We start from the raw sequence: 18,660 nt of genomic DNA on the forward strand, positions 1-18,660 counted from the left end.
GTTAATAATAATGAGATACTGTGCAGGATTCCATTAAGGAATACTGGGATAATGGCCTCATTCACACAACACACTAAGCCAAATATTAGCTTAGTGAGACTGCCCTGCTCCTCTGCGATCCTTTCCGCTGCTGTGCCATGCTGAGCTCAGCCTGTTGTCCCAACTGGGACTCGTGGTTACAGCTCTTGGTTAGTGAGGAGCGAGCTTAAGCACAAGTCCTGGTTTGGACAATATACAAAGACAGTCTCGCTTAACTAACGTTTGACTTGCCCTGGCCTGGTTTGCACGACACACTGTGTAAAGCACTTTGAACACTCAAAAAACCACTGTACTAATAGGTGGTGGTTTCAGATACAACCAAGTTCCTTAGTTTGCAAGCTCTTAAATCTCAAGTTAGTTTATGGTAGTCTGTGTTTGCTAATTCTTTGTTTGCTTCCTAACAGCAGTCACTTGTTCAATGTGTTTTAGGTTAGCAAAGCTGCCTGTATCCTCACAAGTCAGACCTTGATGAGGCTACTGAGATCCAGAGAGGCGGCATCTGCTGTTGATGTGAAAACCTGGCCAACCATCATTGATACAGGTAAGAGATCTACTGGTCTATCTAGCTGTTCTAGTTACTTGCTAGCCATATTCATAGAGGAGAGGGATTTCTCACCAATACCACAATTGTTGAGCATTCACAGAGAACAGAAGCCATTTAAAGTTTCTAGTTGCTTATTGCCGCCTTCAAAATACAAGTCCAAATCTGATTTCACACCTTAGCAAGGTTCTCAAATGATAGAAAATCATTGGTCGTCTGCTTGTAGCCCATATTTCCTTGCAAAGTACTGCATGACATTCTGTTTACTTAAAACGAATAGGCTGATTGATGAAATCAGATTAAGTTCAGAGTAATCAGATACTTCTGCACCAACCTGGTGATGTGTATGTGTGTGTCCTCATAGGTCATCTTAAAAGTTGAGCCGATTGGCTTCTTGTATGATGTGGGCATTCTCCTTTTCTTAGGCAAATTGTTTTTAGAAAATATGTAAACAGGTCCCAGTTGTAATTTATTTGGAAAACAAAGAGACTACCTTGTAAGTGTGTTGCCAAAGGTAGTTCTATTGCATTCCAGCATCTCCTGCTTGCTTTGTTCCCCAGAGAAGCTCATTTTTAAAGACCACATACAAAATTAATCACTTTCATTTTTTTATCTGCTCCAGATGATTTGCCCAGGAAGCGGCTACCTCAGGTCTATAAACCACCAACTCCAGAAATGTTGGCATACCTGGATTTCAGTGTTTCCACAACAGGGATGCTTACAGGAGTGAAGGTACAGTAGTGTCTCGCTAGTCGGTTTTGTGTTTGGGCTCCTGTTCTATAGCCTGAGCCCTAGAGGTACTTTAGGGGCTTTCACATCTTTGGCTGCAAGATTATGAATACATTGGACTGGCATGTTACTTAGCACCATACCTCAGTCAATAATTTGAGTGATGTTCCTGGTGTTCCAATGTTTAAATGAAATTAGAAAGAGCTTAGACCACACAGGAGTTTGTGGCATGCATGCATAGGATAGGTTTCCTTTTGTGCCAGGCTTGCCAGCGGTTTACTGCTGCCTGATCCCTGGCTCAGCAGGGACAAAACCAAACGACATTGCAGCATTTATTAAAGATTTTCTTGATTTACAAAGGTATGTGCAATGTCTCTCTCTCTCGTATTTTTTCCCCATGTAACTTTTGTGGTTTTTTTTTTTAGAAATCAGTTTCATTTGTTGAGATATTAGGAAGAATAGGGGAAAAGAGGTGGAGGGGGAAAAGATGAGTGGGGGTGGGGTCAGGTGGGGATGTTTCTATTTTACTTACTATATGTGGGGTTTTGTGTCAGCGTTGCTTGTGCAGGTTCTCTGCTGTTCACTTGTGTTCCTTTGGTGGTGAGAGAGGTTGGGGTTGGCCTAGGGTGTGGCTGTTCATTTGGGGTTGCCTGTGGTGGTCTTTGTTTTCATGTCTGAGTAGGGTGGGTGGGTGTTTTGGATCAGGTTAGCCATATTGATTTGTATGCTGTTGGTGGATTTTTATCATTGTCTTGTTGGGCTGTGTATGTGATAGAACTGAGCAGTGTTGATGTTAGAGTGGACCTGTCTGATGCCATGGACTATTCCTGTGGCACACTGGGCAGTGGGATGGTCACCATTAGCCTTTGCAAAGCATTGGACATCCTATGCTGTGGGAGAGCAACAGCATCTCAGTAGTCTGAGAATTGGGAGAGCATATTAAAGACTTGGATTTCTTGCTCGGGCACAGACTGCCTGTGCAAGGCTGAGCAAAAGTCCTTTGTCTCCCTGAGCTCCGTTTCCCCCCCTGTGCACTTGTTCATACCGTGAGGACAGTAATCCTTTCCTGCCTTTCTTAACAAGAGACTTTGAGGGTGTCTATGATGGAAGCAAGCAGCTCTGGATGCTGCTATGAAGAAAGCAGCACCAATCTATACTAAGGCGTGATTCTGGGCTTGCTTTCCTGGTTTAGTGAAATAGTTAAACTAATGCTTTAAATAATCAGCATGACTTAACCTCACAATGTGGTTTCTCATGGGCACACATGTAAGGTTGTATTTATCAGGTTCTTGCTATTGTGCCACTTGGATTCACTAACCCCCCTCCCTTTTTCCAGATGTCCCATGCAGCAGTCAGCGCCCTCTGCAGAGCCATAAAACTCCAGTGTGAACTATACTCCTCACGTCAGATTGCCATCTGTTTAGATCCCTATTGTGGGCTTGGTTTTGCACTTTGGTGCCTTTGCAGGTAGGAACCAGGACGCAGTTAGAACACGGGTCAGCAAAGTTTTTGTGGCTTGGGCTGGTTCACAGTCCCGCAGACACTAAGGTGGGCCGGAGTGCACGCACACACAAAAACACTATTTCCGGCGCTCCTTCTGGCACGGAGGAGGCGTTCACAGCTTCCCATTGGCTGCAGGAGCTTCCTGCAGCCAATGGGAAGCCAGTCAGCATCGCGGAAGGCGGTCCCTGCTCTGCTCCGTGCCAGTTTAGCGCGGCGCAAGGAAACTGACCAAGCGGGCGGCAGGGGTCCATGGGCCGGTTAAACGACCCCCATGGGCCACTTGTGGCCCTTGGACCTTAGGTTGCCGACCCCTGAATTAGAAGAATGGATAAACTTGCAGGGGAATGGTCCTTGGCTGGTGTAAACAGGAACACTGGTCTTTGTCTGTTCGAAGGGTCTGATTGGAACATCTGGGGATTTCTGTGAAGTGAATCCACTTCACATGAGCCAAGAATACAAGTGCACTGTCTCCTAAACAGCAAGCAAATTTCATCAGCTAGATGTCTAAAATTTGTCTTTGGGCTATTAAGATTGACAGAGGCTTCTCCATACATCGAATCTGTGCAGAGTCAAAATCTTTCCCCCCTTTATATCCTATGTGTTGACACTTTCCCCTTGGGGATTATATGTCTGCAAGGAGATGATGTTTATCTAGTACAAATCATTTAATTTAAATGTAGCCTTCCGGATACACACGGAAAAATTCATTTTAGTTGTTCACGAGCTATTCTAAGCCTGAGACCTACATTTGGTGACTCACTTACCTGAAACATTCACAATCCACAAACCTGCAATACCCTGTCCCCTACAGCAGTGCAAACAAGCTGAGCCCCAGAAATCCCTAGGTAATACTGAGATCAGATACCATGGCCAAGGGCCTCTGTGGAGCTATGCAGCAAGGTAAAAATTTATATAAATAGATCTTATAAATAAATGCCGTATAAGAGTCACTGATGCTTCTATGGTTAATGGTCTGAACAATCACAACAACTCCCAGCTAATAATAATCTGTCTCAAAAGCTGCTGTATGCCAATAAACCAGGAATTTGCTTGGATTTAGATACCAGTGGGGGCTAGGGCTGGGGGTGGTTTTCATGTGAGCACCAAAGTCACCATCAGGAGAACAGGTTAGGCAGTGCTAAGTGAATGGACTCCATCCAATTCCAAAAACTGATATATATTCTCTTGTCTGTGATCTTCCTTGGCAGCGTGTATTCTGGTCACCAATCCATCTTAATTCCTCCTATGGAGCTGGAATCCAACCTTTTTCTGTGGCTCTCCACTGTAAGCCAGTATAAAATACGGGACACTTTCTGTTCCTACTCAGTCATGGACATGTGTACAAAGGGGCTTGGGAATCAGGTTGATGTTTTAAAGGTAAGAAGCTCAAGCACGTTACAGTAGGTATTGGTGGGAATTTGTTTCCATTTTTAAAAATACATTCTGGTTTTCAGACTGTCACAATTGAAAATTTGGATCTCTCTTCCTTTTGTAAGGAGCCTTTTTTTCCTTAAGGTTTCTCTGGCTATCTTGTGTAGGCATCTTTGAAATTCAGTTTAGAAACATCGAGCACAATCAACTGAGAAATTATTCTGCATAAGCACCATTGAAAGGAATGGAGAAGCTGCACAAGAGCTCTGCTATTCGTTTGTGTTCCCGGTGTACTGCCAGTTTAGTTTAAATCTGTGGAAAAGTGCACTTGATAAATATTTTAAATAAATAAATGGAGTACAGTATCTAACCCAGAAAAGATAGTGGCAAGGGAATGTTAAACGCAGCAGCTCAGAAGGCAGAATCACTACTCTTGAATTTGGGAGTAAAATGGAGCACCATGGTAGATTTTGCATTTAAAAGTAACAGATGCTGCTAGTTCAGTCCTCTGGTGCAAGATTATTACCTGTTATAGCCAGTTGGTTCATCAAACAAAACTGGTAAGATTTCTGCTGGGGTGGGATCAGAAAAACTCAGCAGCCAATGATTTGCTTCTTAGCATTACTTGGTGTGTTCTGTAAAAATGAGGCCAGTATTCAGGCCTGACCTGCACTCTTTGGTGTCAACTGGATTTTTGTCAATGGTGAGTTGGGAAGGGTGAGTCATTGGACCCCATTGTTAGAACTTTTTCTTTTTGCTATGTTAGTGTGACCAGATGGCTATCTTGCCATTTGCACAAAATGCATATTGTTTTAATGATTACCCAGCAACCCTGATGGTACATACTGATCTGACTCTTTGAATACAGTTCATATCTTTTGATCCTTCAAGGTTTTTTCTCTTCTGCCATAAAATGCCGAGTGTGCCCTGGACTCCCATATCTGCCTAAAAACTACAGGTTATATGGGAAGGGTAACACTGGTACATTTTGTCCCTACATTTCTAAAGGCGTAGATCAGGAATAATAAACAGATATTGCCGTGCCAGTGATTTCCTAGTGATCAGGAGACAGTGATAGCATAACAGAGAACCTAATTATGCATTGAGGGCTACGAAACCGGGGCGCTAAATGGAGGACTGGCTAACGTTGTCCTTGCTTTGCCTGTTAGAAGCTAACTCGTTTCATTGTGTGTATTGGCAGGCAAGAGGCATTAACCTGTCTGGTGTCCGGACCTGTGTGGTTGTGGCAGAAGAGCGTCCACGTGTTGCCCTTACTCAGTCCTTCTCCAAGCTCTTCAAGGACATTGGCCTCTCACCTCGTGCAGTCAGCACCACTTTTGGGTCAAGAGTCAATGTTGCTATCTGTTTACAGGTAACAGTGAAGCCTTGTTGGTTTCCTTATTGGGTTTCAGGGGGCCCTGCACAGTCGATGTATTCCCAACCTGCAAATGCAGCCTTTGAAGCTTTTGAAACTCGCTTTGTTCTGATTTACACCGCTATTTTCACTGACCTCTCGACACCTTAGATTGTTTTATAATCTAAGAGCTGTTTTTCCTGCTGTGAGCATAAACAGTTACATCCACTTACACTGCTGAACAATTCAAGAGATTGCATTTGCTCGAAGGAGCTTCAGGAAGGTTTTTATCAGTCAATAATAATAATAATAATAATAATAATAATAATAATAATAATAATAATACAGTTGGTTCTTGGTTCTCGAACTCCTTGTGACTAAAACATTTTGGTTCCTGAATGCCACAAGCCTGGAAGTAAGTGTTCCAGTTTACAAGCGTTTTTGGAAAGCTGAACATCCTACATGGTTTCTGCAGCTTCCGATTGAGTGCAGGAAGCTCCTGCAGCCAATTGGAAGCTGCACCTTGGTTTTTGAACGTTTTCGGAAGTTGAGCGGACTTCCAGAATGAATTCCATTCGAGAACCAAGGTATGACTGTAATAATAATTTTATTATTTATACCCTGCCCATCTGGCTTGGTTTCTCCAGCCACTCTTGGCGGCTTACAATACATAAATACATACAAAAGGAAGTGGGTAACAGATGAAAATCCATGTGATCTTTACTTATATGCCAATATGTGTCACACACAGAAACATACACACATATTTATATATAATTATACACAAGAAAGGGCTGCTCTCTGTTGCTTATCTATCCTTCTGTGGACTGAGAAAAATGGGGATTATAATGTTAGTCAGAAGTGGTGGAAAGTCTTCCATATATTCTTATGTTTCCAGCAGAAACTATTCCTTGCTCAATACATGCACTCTGAGCCTTAGGCATTTGATCATCCACAGAAGAGCTTCTAATTATTACTTGTCTCATTATGAGTAGGAACTAAATACACTTAAAAATAACCTCTGTTAATGTTTTAGGGAACCTCAGGGCCTGATCCTACCACAGTGTACGTGGATCTGAAATCCTTAAGACATGACAGGTACTACTACTATATTTATCTATTTATGTATTTGTTTTATGTTGTTATTCTGTAACCAAGATTGATGATGCAGATGCACAGTGATTTCTCAGATTTGTGAAAACGCCACTGAATTTGAACAAGCTGGTGTTTACCTTCTATAAGGTAATGGCAAGCAGTTTGGAGAGAGCGCAAGGCCTCTGAAAAAGAGAGGAAGGGTGAGAAGCTGGGTAGAAGAAACCACACACACACAAAAATCATTCACAGACAGTTCTCATTCTTTGCCTAAAGTCAATTATTCACCAGTGTCTCCACCAACTCCATAGTATTTAACATCCCATATCTGAAGAACTTCACCCTCCCTCCCCCAAAAAGTTACAGTACAGTATTACAAAAACCAAATAGTGAATCTCCTCTGCCAGTTTTTTTTTTTTATTTACCTACTTCCCTGGTTGGTCTTGATGACCAGGAATTCCACACAGGCAGGTGCATGGAATTCCCTGCAGGTGAGTGTGTGGGCTGGCAAAAGAGGAACAGAGCAGCCTGTCCCTCCTTTAGCTAGTTTGCTTGGCTTTCATGCAGGCCTTGAGGGAAAGAAAGCCCCTTCCCCTGTGAACAGCAAAGAAGCTGAGCGAGTTGGCAAAGGAGAAACAGTGCTCAGTTTTTCTTTTGCAAACTCTGGTGTGTTTCCACTTTCCCTTCCTTGCTATATAGGAAGTGTGATAGGAATTTTGAGGTCTTAGATATATGTTAAATGTTCATAAGTGTACCAACCAAGCACGTACATAGATCAGCACTGGAAGACCAATCCGGAACCATTTTTGATTCCCAAACTGTCCCAAACTGACCAAATGTTTTCTCTGCAAGGTCAAAGGAAAATGGAAAATCCTCCCCATTGTCTTTTCCTTCACAAATCCTGTCTTAAGGGTATGTCTGTGTTTGAATAGGGTGTGAGCCTGTGACCTGGCCCAGGAACTAAGTACAGTGGTACCTCGGGTTACATACGCTTCAGGTTACAGACTCCACTATCCCAGAAAGTGTGCTTCAGGTTAAGAACTTTGCTTCAGGATGAGAACAGAAATCGTGCTCTGGCGGCACGGCAGCAGCAGGAGGCCCCGTTAGCTAAAGTGGTGCTTCAGGTTAAGAACAGTTTCAGGTTAAGTACGGACCTCCGGAACGAATTAAGTACTTAACCCGAGGTACCACTGTATTTATCATTACAAAGGACTGGCCAGGCTCCCCAATCAAGTAACCTGCCAGACAGGAGATAAACAACAGGAGAAAAACAACATTCAAATTTCTGTTTTAGACTGCCTTTTCTGTGATGTAGGTAGGATGTATCTGGGGGGTGGTCTTAGATTACACTCCTTCTGTGATGTTTCTGGGGGTGGTCTTGATCTACAGGGTGGCAATTTCAAAAGTCCATATAAGGCCTTGCACGCCATTGTTCAGGGTTCCTCCTCCCTCCTTTGTGTGGTGAGTGAGGACCCTGTTGCAACAGATCAATAAAGATCAGGCTTACTAGCTGCTTTGCTTCTCAGTATTCTCTGGTTGGCCTCCGTTATTTTCTCCTACCAATAGGGAACCTACGTAAGGACTCTATATGGGCTCTTGAATACCCTATAAGGGAAAAGGGCAGATTTTTGTTTACAACAGAAGGAAAGTGGAAACACACCGGAGCAGGCATGGACAAGTGGAGCAATCCAAGACACAGGAGGCAGACTGTGCTTCACGTCTTCTCTGCCATTAAGCTGTATTTCTAGTCTAGCCTGCACCGTTTTTTACTTGCCTGCTTTTTATTCATAAGAGTTAAATGTTTTGCAGGCTAGCAGCTTTTGTGGGACTTGCTAACTGGGCTGCCATTTGCATTTGCCCTAATCCGCAGTGTTCTGGTTCCAAGTAGTCCAGCTAATGCTGTTTTACCAGCCTTTCCCTCCCTCGTTTGCTCCATAGGCATCAGAAACTACTGTTCAGAAGTGGCTGCTCTTTAGGTCTTGGGTGCTGGACTGTGATTGATTCATTTACACACACACACACACACACACACACACACACAATGACATGTCTTGAATCTGAACTGGAAGAAAGCTCTGGGCAGCATTCACCTACAAACCCTGTCATCAGAAGTTCTGTGCAAGAGCTTCTGCTTACATGGCAGAGGTCCCCCCAGCTCTTCTGCCCTCCATCCACCCCCCCCCAGAAAAGTACACTGGGCAAGGGGGGGTGTGGGATTGTTCTGTCTGGGAAGCTGATATATTTATGCATTTGTAATAGCATAACGTTGAACTCCACTTTTTGCTTGGCTACATTAAAAAGTTGTCCAGAATACTGAAAGGTAGGGTTGCCACCTTTCTTCTGACAATATACAGGGTGGGGTGGGGTGGGGTGGGGTGGTGGTGGGGAGAGCCCCCCCTCCCCAGTCTGGTGCTGAAGTGACTTCAAAGCAATCCATTACAATCTATTGCAGCCTAACAGGATCGCCTCTCTGGAATTTGTCATACACAGGCATGCACACCCACCAACCCACCCACCCACGAATTTGCAAATTTGACTGTCCAGAAAGACAAACTGTACATACAGGACAAACTATCAATACAGGACATAACATTTTACATTGAAATATGGGACAATCCTGTATTCTACAGGACAGGTGGCAACCTTACTGGAAGGGTACTTTTATCATTTACTTACTGCTCTAAACTACAAACACTTGCTTTTTTTTTTTTTTTTTAAATCCATCTCTTTCTCCAGAGTGCGGTTAGTCGAAAGAGGTGCTCCACAGAGCCTGCTGCTCTCAGAGTCAGGCAAGGTAACGTCACATCTGTTTGTGAGTTGTCTTGGCACACAACCAGACAGCTCTGGGTCCTTGAGAAATGTTTCCTGCATGCCTGTAGAATAAGGGGACAATGGAACAAATTCAGGTTTTATTTGCATGTGATAGAGAACTGCTAAACAAGCTCCTCTCTGGTTGTTTCACAGATTTGGTGTATTTGGGACTGAAAATTATCCTTTTGGTGCTATTTGACACATTACATTTATTGTAGCTTGTACTGAATATTTTTTTAATATTCATTTAATTTTTTAAATATATGAATTAGACCGGCTGAAGTAATGTTTCTGAGTTAGATTTAGAATAGGGCTTCTCTCTGTGTGTTTTTCACCTGAGTAGACAGCTGGTGTCAGGTGGGCAACAATAGTTATCCTAATGAAATATACCTCTTCTTTGCTATAAAATGCCCTATTCTAATTGCTTACATTATATTTGTGGGCATCAGAGCTGCATCATACCCTGAAAAGTTGAAGACAGATTTGTAAAACCTGAGTCCCTAATACAGAAGCCAATTTTCAAGCCTACTTTTCATCTCTCTTAGATACTGCCCGGGGTCAAAGTGATAATTGTTAATCCTGAGACCAAAGGACCAGTTGGGGATTCTCACCTTGGAGAGGTATTTTCTGCCTTTGTTTTATGTATGTATTTGATCCAGTTCAGTCTTGAAGAGCTCCTTTTTGTTTCACAAGGGTGTTCAGTTGATCATTTCACATTTTTGCAAGCTGAAAATGTGCATACCAGTGTTAAAGGCAAGTGTTTTGTTCAGCTGGCTGAGTTTGCATGCGGGCACCTTTTGAATCTCAAATCAAAGTAAATACGTTTTAGAAAATTGCATCCATTCTGAATGAAGCTGCGTTCCAAAGAACACCTATACATGTTGGCAAGTTTGAATTTAAAGGGTTTTGCAGGTCAAATGTGCATTTGTATTTTAGCTTTTTCCTTTCACTTCAGCCTGTTTTATTGCAAGACATGTCTTTGTTTGATCTCCTTTAAGTATCAAGTTCTGTGTTTCTCAACTTTGCAGATCTGGGTGAATAGCCCCCACACTGCCAGTGGTTACTACACAATCTATGATAATGAAACCCTCCAAGCAGATCATTTCAACACCCGCCTGAGCTTTGGTGACGCTGCCCAAACTCTCTGGGCACGAACAGGGTACCTTGGATTTGTACGCCGAACTGAGCTCACAGCAGCCAGTGGAGGTAGCACAAGACAGTCCTTTTCCCCTTGGGAGAAGGTTCATAAACTTTGGATTGCAGTGTGCAGATAACTTGGGGGGGGGGACATTTTGCAGCTAGCTTATCCCTGAATTCGTTTGTGTTTTTTTCAGAACATGTACCTGTTTTGCTAGCAAGGGCGTTCCCAATTTCATGGAATAATGTGATCTAAAATATATATCTATTGTGTAGCTTCTTTCTTAGCTATTTGTATTTAGGGTGAAATTATTATAGCAGGGGGGTGGGGCAAGGGAGGAAAAAAGGGCCACTTTCTGGGCATTGCTTGTGATTGGTGGCTGAGGCCAGAGACCCAAAGGGGGTGGAGCAGTGGATGTGACCCGTACCTTTTTGTACAGCAGGCTACAGCTGTGCAGAAGTCAGTGGTTTCTGCACGCACATACCCTTCTCCATCCAAGCAAGCAAAGAGGCATTACGACAGTTTAAGGACCCTTTCCAGCTAGACAAAAAACCACAAGGAGGGTACAGAGAAGGGCAGGGGGTGGGCTGGAGTCCAGAAGCCAGATAGAGAAGCCTTAAGGGTCCCTACCACCATGGGTGTAGCCAGGATTATTGTTAGGGGGGCAGGACTTTTGCTGAGGCAGAACCAATGTTAAGTATGCCCCCCCCTTGGCTACACCCATGCCCACCACTACAACAGAGGGCAAATCTTTTATTGCTTATTTCTAACAGAACTGCCTCATTTTTTTTCATTTATAATTTTTTTGGGGGGAGAGGTGAAGTTTTTAAATTATTAGTTCACTTTATAATGCACATATTGTCTCATATGTAATTATTGAGGGCACTTTTGCTATCCTCACAATCACTTACTAACTCTGTTTTAAAGAATTTGTACATATAATATTTATTCTTTCCTCCTCAGAACGCCATGATGCACTGTATATTGTAGGGGCATTGGACGAAACTCTTGAACTACGGGGCTTGCGCTATCATCCAATTGACATAGAGACCTCAGTTTCTCGGACGCACAGGAGCATTGCTGAATGGTAAGGCACTCTGAAGCTTGTGTCCCATCCCCCACCCCCAACATTGAAATGAAAATGCATTATTGTTAAGGTAAAGGTTTGGAAGTATAACACAGGGACACCAATTGTAAAGCAGGATCATAGCAATCTGGATTCTTGGCTTTTCCATCTACACACTGGGACACTATTAAGCTGAGGCTAATATTAGTTTTGAGCTTTGGATGACAACTCCAAACATTCTCTCTTCAGTGCTGGTATGCAATGTACTGCAAAACATTAAGGTCCATTTCACATGTTACACAACAACAGACCCAAGTATGCCACAGAACATATACTGGTCAAAGAGTGGCAGTCAATCCCATCTCTCTAAGGGGAATACTTGTATTATACACGTTTTCAGATTCCTGTTAGCTGCATTCACCCGTAACATTTTCAGGTGTACACTTAAAGCACGTTGTGGGTGCATTTCCCCCCTGTGTAATGCATGGTGTAGGGACACGGGTGGCGCTGTGGTCTAAACTACTGAGCCTAGGATTTGCCAATCGGAACGTTGGCGGTTCAAATCCCCGCGATGGGGTCAGCTGCCAACCTAGCAGTTTGAAAGCACGTCAGAGTGCAAGTAGATGAATAGGTACTGCTCTGGCGGGAAGGTAAATGGCGTTTCCGTGCGCTGCTCTGGTTTCACCAGAAGCGGCTTAGTCATGCTGGCCACATGACTCGGAAAAACTGTTTGCAGACAAACGTTGGTTCCCTCGGCCTGTAAAGCGAGATGAGCACCGCAACCCCAGAGTCATGGACTTAACTGTCAGGGGTCCTTTACCTTTACCTTTTAATGCATGTTGAGCTTTGAATTTTAATTTAAGTTCACTAAATGAAACGAGGAAGCATCCATCTACTTCAAATTGTTGTCTTCAGAGGATGCATAGATTTGTATCCAAAGATTTGGTGACCGTTTCGACCACATAAAGGGCTTCTAAGAGAAAAAAGCATATCAAGATCTAGTTGCTAGAAAATAAAGGGCAACATATTCTAAAGGTACAATGTTTTTTAAGTGTACAGTGGTACCTTGGGTTACATACGCTTCAGGTTACAGACTCCGCTAACCCAGAAATAGTACCTCGGGTTAAGAACTTTGCTTCAGGATGAGAACAGAAATCGCGCAGCAGCAGCGCGCTGGCAGCGGGAGGCCCCATTAGCTAAAGTGGTGCTTCAGGTTAAGAACAGTTTCAGGTTAAAAACGGGCCACCGGAATGAATTAAGTTCTTAACCCAAGGTACCACTGTCGATGCATTTATCAGTGGCACAATTTAAGGCCGGGGAACCTTATGTTCACTGGCAAAATCTGACACAGTGGAAGCCTGACGATAGACATGTAGACTTTGTTCCTGTAAATGTGTATAATAAATTGTGGATCTCTTAACTTTTCTCCCAGTGCCGTATTCACGTGGACCAACTTACTTGTGGTGGTTGTGGAGCTATGTGGCTGTGAGCAGGAGGCCCTCGATCTTGTCCCTCTGGTTACCAACGTGGTTTTGGAAGAACATTATCTAATTGTGGGAGTTGTGGTGGTGGTCGATCCCGGGGTGATTCCAATCAATTCCAGAGGAGAGAAGCAGCGTATGCACCTCCGTGACAGCTTCTTGGCTGATCAGCTGGATCCCATCTACGTAGCGTACAATATGTAATTTGGGGACCGTGGGGCATAGTACAGTTTACAAAGCATGCAAGGACCAGTGAAGTATGTGCAAACAAACAAACAAACAAAACCTGGTTAACAATTAGTGATTATCGTTGTGAAGCTGGATCATGCTATCCTACTGTCCTCTCTCGTGGGCTGGCAGCGATGGACTTCTCGAAAGGCAGAAGATGGCAGCCAGTGAAGAACATTTGGATTGCAGGATGTTGGCTTTACAGACAATGGGAAGCTGGCCTGCATGAGAAAACAGCAAATGACTAAGGCCTTTACTGTAGTGTAAACTTTTTCATCTGTTGTATATATTTGTATTTTTTCTAATACTGTTTTAGGATTATACGAGGGGAGGGTTTATTTAGTTAAGATAACAACTTGCAAGAACCAGGTCATGTGAGTCCTGCTCATTCCTACCCCCGCCCCCCGGTGAACAGTGTGCTTTGCAACTTGTAAGTTAGCTTAATTCTGTAGTCTGTTAATACGAGAATCACACTGCTTACTTAAAATTGTGCCATGACCAAATCAAATAATCCACTGAACTGAAGAATTACTTATTCGTATAGATACTTCTTGAATTAAAAAAAAAAAGGATTTTGCCTATATTTTAAATATGTAAATAATAATATGCATAATTCATTTATTTAGAAAATCGGCTCAGATAATGACATATGAGGTAGACATTGTTTTAAGGATTTCAGTATTGGGTGGAATTCAGCATCATGCTGTGGCGAATGCCCCGTCGGCACTAGTCCTGCATTTTACCAGACGGAACAATCCTTCCACGCCTCCTGCCACCCACTGTTCACCCAATACCCCTCCCACAGGCAAATTTCGGGGGGGGGGAGCCCTGTTGTGTGCAACAGGGCTTGCACTGACCGGACTCCTTAGGTGAACCCCACCCAAAGTCCTTAAAATAAATCAAGTGTGTTTGGCAATTAATGCAAGCAATGCAGATAGGTTGTCCATTCAGTTTTTACTGTTTAGTTGCTGGCCAGAGTATGTCATAGCATGTAGAAGAAACTGATATTTTAAAGGCACATGTTTATAAAAGAGGCTGACCTCCATAAGCTTTAAAAGCATTTTTATAAACAACAAGAAAAATTCTGCAACTCTGGAATGTTTAATATAACCTGTATAGCCTCTGCATACTCTTTGTCATGAATGATGTGTAGGCAGGTCACCAGTTTTATCAGAACCACTCAATTCATGGTCCAAATCATGATTCCTTCTTTTCCTTCCTTGGTTGTGCATGGTAACAGGTGCAAATGCCAGAGCGACTTTCATTTAAACTGGAAAAAAGCCCTGCCCGTTATCTTGAAGCTTGCGCTGCTTTCTGGGCGAGACTTGTTACTGCAAAGCAGGAGCTTTGGCAGAATGTCTTCAAAGCAGGGACAGTTGCAATTCTGTTGAAATAGTGGGGAAATACCTCTCCATATGTTGTTGTGATTATTCTACTCCAAGTGACTGATCAGTTTCCAGCGTTCAAAGAATTGATGACAATAGATGCCTTAAAATGTGCTGGAACATCCATTGTCTGGGAATGGTTTGCAGTCCCCTGTCTTCAGTGAGCTGGGAAAAGCAAGATTTCGGTCTTTTTATTTAGATCCTCACTTTTGTGGTTGTGCCCTTATGCCTATTCTTTCCCACTTCCCCTTCTGTCTGTTTGTTAAAAGAACACTGAAAGCAGATGCCAGAAATGGTGACAACTCTTCTTGGGCCATTTGTGGTCTATGTGTAAATAGTTAGAATATTTTAATAATATCTGTTTACCCACCCTGTAACAAAGTTAATGTTTTTAGACATTTTTAAGAGAGATATAAACTTGGATTAAATCCTAAACTACAACAGCTATATTAAGTGCAGCTCTGACAACTATCCCTTAAAACAAATTCCAAATGTATACTTGAAAAACTTTCTGTACAAACTTTTCAAATAGTTCTTTTTATGGCCTGATGTATTGATATTTAGACAGAAAGCTTTTAAATATATTAACAAAATATTTACGGTTATCTTCTACGGTCACACATAATGGTGATGGGATGTATCATAAAACAAAGAACTATGGCAAAACTAGGAACAGGATAGAAGGGGAGGTCCATTGCTTCAAACTGCTGAAATATTAACTACTGGCTCATAGCAGAGACGGTTTTAATATTTTGCATTATCAGTATTTCCACAGTGTGGTGCTGCTACATAAATATACAAAGCCCTCTATGCTGAAATAGTTTTGGCATGTCATTTGCAATGGTTTGGAAAAGAAACACACACTTGCTATCATTCAGCATGTGAACCACACAGTACAGATGGGCTTCAGCATCCAACATAGGTGCAATCCTATGCATGTTTACTTGAAAATACATCCCACTGTGGCTTACTCCCTTGTAAGTGTGCTTAGGATTGCAGCCTAAATGTCCTGTGCACCCCAGCCCTTATTTTTAACTGCAATGTTGGCTTTTAGGAGGTCTCAGTTTTTGTAATAAACCACTGTCTTAATGCCTTTCCACTGAATGGAACGGTAGCGTGCAGTGGCGTAGCGTGGGTTGTCAGCACCCGGGGAAAGGCAAGTAATTTGCGCCCCCTAACCCGTGGATTTGTGCCCCCTAACCCTAACCCCCAGATGTTGCGCCCGGTGCGGCCGGCCCCCCCTGCACCCCCCACGCTACGCCACTGGTAGCGTGTTCCCTTGGCAACAATTGTGGTGGGTTTCCGCCCCACACCTATGTGATACCTTTCCACACCCCTTACACTATCAATTCTTCTGAGATGTAGCATTATAGCAATTTTGTGTTCAGTACAGATAAACTTGCTAGAGTGGCATTTTAGAACTTCCAGTCTGGAAGAACTAAGCTGTATTCTGAATTATGGAGGAAAGAAACTTAACCAGTCTCCGCCAGTATAACCTTCACCCTTGATCTGATTGTTAAACCAGAAAGAAAACAAATGCTTAGTGTGTGATTTTCATAGATTGCTATCTTCTCAAAAGACCTAATACTCCTGGGATTTCAATTTTGCTTTTTAGGCCTGGGACCTCCACAGTGCTGCATAATAGTTTGCCTTCAGGTAACTTATACAAAATGGCTGAGATTCCAAAGGAATGACTGTGGAATCAGTGTCATATTTATCTGAGCTGTGACACTGATTTGCTCTGCGTGGCTTTGGGTATGTTATTCCATGTTCTCCATCAGTACATGAGATAGAGCAGCTTATAAAATGGAATTCAATAAAGACGCACTTCTCCATAGGTTTTGCTAAGGGATCTATCTGGAGCTAGTTTGCCCTTAGTTCTCCTCCATATAACTGCCCATGTCAGGGATGAGGCACTCCAGAGGTTGTTGGACTTCAACTCCTTTCAGCAACAGCCAGCAGGGCCAATGTTCTAGTTGTAGTCCCAACATCATCCAGACAGCTGTGGGCTCCCCATAACTGACCTATGTGGTGGTGGTGGTTTTTAGTGAATGCAATGGGGCAATCCAATGTTGCCAGCCCAGTTTTTGTTGAATTTCCATATTAGCTCAGACGATTGTGAACCTAAATAGAATGGGTTTTCGACAATTTCCATGGTTATGAAGCAATTTGGAACAGCTGTTATCTTGAGAGTCAGTTTACTACTATGAACATACAACTTAATGACAAAAATGTCTCATGTCTTACTTTCAGACGATTTCTGCTCTTGTTAATTATGTTTGTAACTGTACTTACTATTCCAACCATGTTCATTTTACACTGCTTTTCTGATTTTAGTTCACTGTGTAGTCAAGAATGATGGGCCGCGCTCTACTGTGCTGGAAATATGGTTGTAAAAAAAACAAAAACCAATGTTCATTGTCTTTAGCCCTGAAGGCATTTTTCCTTTTGTTGATGTCAGTAAGTTTACCATTGTCAGATTCAAATTACAACACTGTAATTATGTATAAAGTTTTTTATTTATTTGAAATTAGGTTTTAGATATACTTTTTTTAAAAATTTAACATCTGGCTGGACAGTGTTCCATTAACGCATTGATTGTGTCTCCTTTGTCTTGTGTTAATAAATAATGATGCCTGACTTATTTTATTACATTCTTACCAATATTTTATCCTGGGCTTTCTTCAAGCTCAAGAGTGCTGCGCATTTTTGGTTACATTCAATGTAGCACTAAGGCGATCGTTCTATCTGGAGCCATTCCATCTGCCTGATGGAATGATCTTCCCTCTCCCTTCACTGCACTATTCTGGGGTTCTCCTGACCAGGGTAGATTTGGGGAGGGCACAGGTTAGGATGTGCAGGAGGAAAAGATGGGAGAAAGTCCCATCCCACTAGTGGCAATTGTTACACTGGCTTCTGCTAGTGCAATAGTTTAGGTCAGTGGTTTTCAACCAGTGTGCCGTGGCACCCTGGGGTGCCTTGAATGATAGTCAGGGGTGCCACGAGCCACATTGGCCCCCATCGCTCTTTCCTTCCCTCCCTCCTCTGATGCCCTCTCATGTCTCTGCCTCCCAAAGGTTTGCACAGCTGTTTGTTGCAGCAGCCCTGGCTACAAGCTCCCCATGCAAATGGTGCCTCTGGAGCTGGCCAGGGGTTGCTGGTTGCCAGAGGCTGGTGAGAGAGACCAGGCAAGCAGGTGCCGCGCTGGCCTTTCTTGTGCTTTCTGTGTGCAATGCCTGCCTGGGAGGTGAGTGCCTGGTGCCAAAGGGGAACCGCGGAAAGAATGTAGTTGGTCAAGGGAGCCGTAGACTTACTTTTGCAACTTGCTTTTCAACAGATCCTCCCCCCTCCAAATAGCAAAGAGAGCAGCTGCAGACATTTTAAAAGCCAGATAATCACTCCAAACCCATACAGATTACTCCATATACTGTCTAAAAAAGTAATCTTCACTAGCCTCGGATGAAATGAAAGAGAAGGGGTTAAATGGCGCTTTCAGAGGAGGGAGTGCCAGGGTCAGTACAAGAAGGAAAAAGCCCTGTCTTGTGTGCCACCAACTACTGTATACTTCTTATGCAGTTGGGATAGGGCTCCCTTGCCATATCTCAGCAGACGAGCAGTCCTTAAAAATATCCTGGTCCCAAACTGTTTGGGTCAAGGGGGCCCTCAAAATGAAAAAAAGGTTAGGATTATAGGGGTTTAAAGGTGGGAATCCACATTTTGAAAAGCAAACCAGGAGTCAATGCAGAGGTAACAATAGAGCCCATGCTCTGGAAACAAAAGCCCCGATCAACAGCATTCTATACTAGCAGTATGTTCAGAAGTTTTCAAAGGTAGCTCCACTCAAAGCGCAATGCAATAATCTTCATGATGTCTGATCACCACCACTACTACTACCACCACCACCACCACCACCAAGATTATG

General features: G+C 43.1%; 1 protein-coding gene across 4 annotated transcripts in view; it reads left to right on the forward strand.

The window, feature by feature from the left end:
• DIP2B (disco interacting protein 2 homolog B) overlaps nucleotides 1–14,512 on the forward strand; it is a 176,580-nt gene extending 162,068 nt beyond the window's left edge. For all 4 annotated transcript variants that reach the window (XM_081849506.1, XM_081849507.1, XM_081849509.1 and 1 more), the window contains 11 exons: nucleotides 469–580; nucleotides 1,203–1,312; nucleotides 2,646–2,776; nucleotides 4,021–4,189; nucleotides 5,385–5,555; nucleotides 6,574–6,635; nucleotides 9,366–9,423; nucleotides 9,986–10,060; nucleotides 10,469–10,646; nucleotides 11,542–11,665; nucleotides 13,077–14,512. In XM_081849506.1, the coding sequence (XP_081705632.1) occupies nucleotides 469–580; nucleotides 1,203–1,312; nucleotides 2,646–2,776; nucleotides 4,021–4,189; nucleotides 5,385–5,555; nucleotides 6,574–6,635; nucleotides 9,366–9,423; nucleotides 9,986–10,060; nucleotides 10,469–10,646; nucleotides 11,542–11,665; nucleotides 13,077–13,329 (1,443 nt within the window). In that variant the 3' untranslated portion in view covers nucleotides 13,330–14,512. The remainder of the gene's footprint in view (nucleotides 1–468; nucleotides 581–1,202; nucleotides 1,313–2,645; nucleotides 2,777–4,020; nucleotides 4,190–5,384; nucleotides 5,556–6,573; nucleotides 6,636–9,365; nucleotides 9,424–9,985; nucleotides 10,061–10,468; nucleotides 10,647–11,541; nucleotides 11,666–13,076) is intronic.
• Nucleotides 14,513–18,660: the final 4,148 nt, after the last annotated feature.

This window comes from Podarcis erhardii (genome assembly GCF_964252035.2).
Source record: "Podarcis erhardii genome assembly, chromosome: 2".
In the NCBI taxonomy this organism is placed as follows: domain Eukaryota; kingdom Metazoa; phylum Chordata; class Lepidosauria; order Squamata; family Lacertidae; genus Podarcis; species Podarcis erhardii.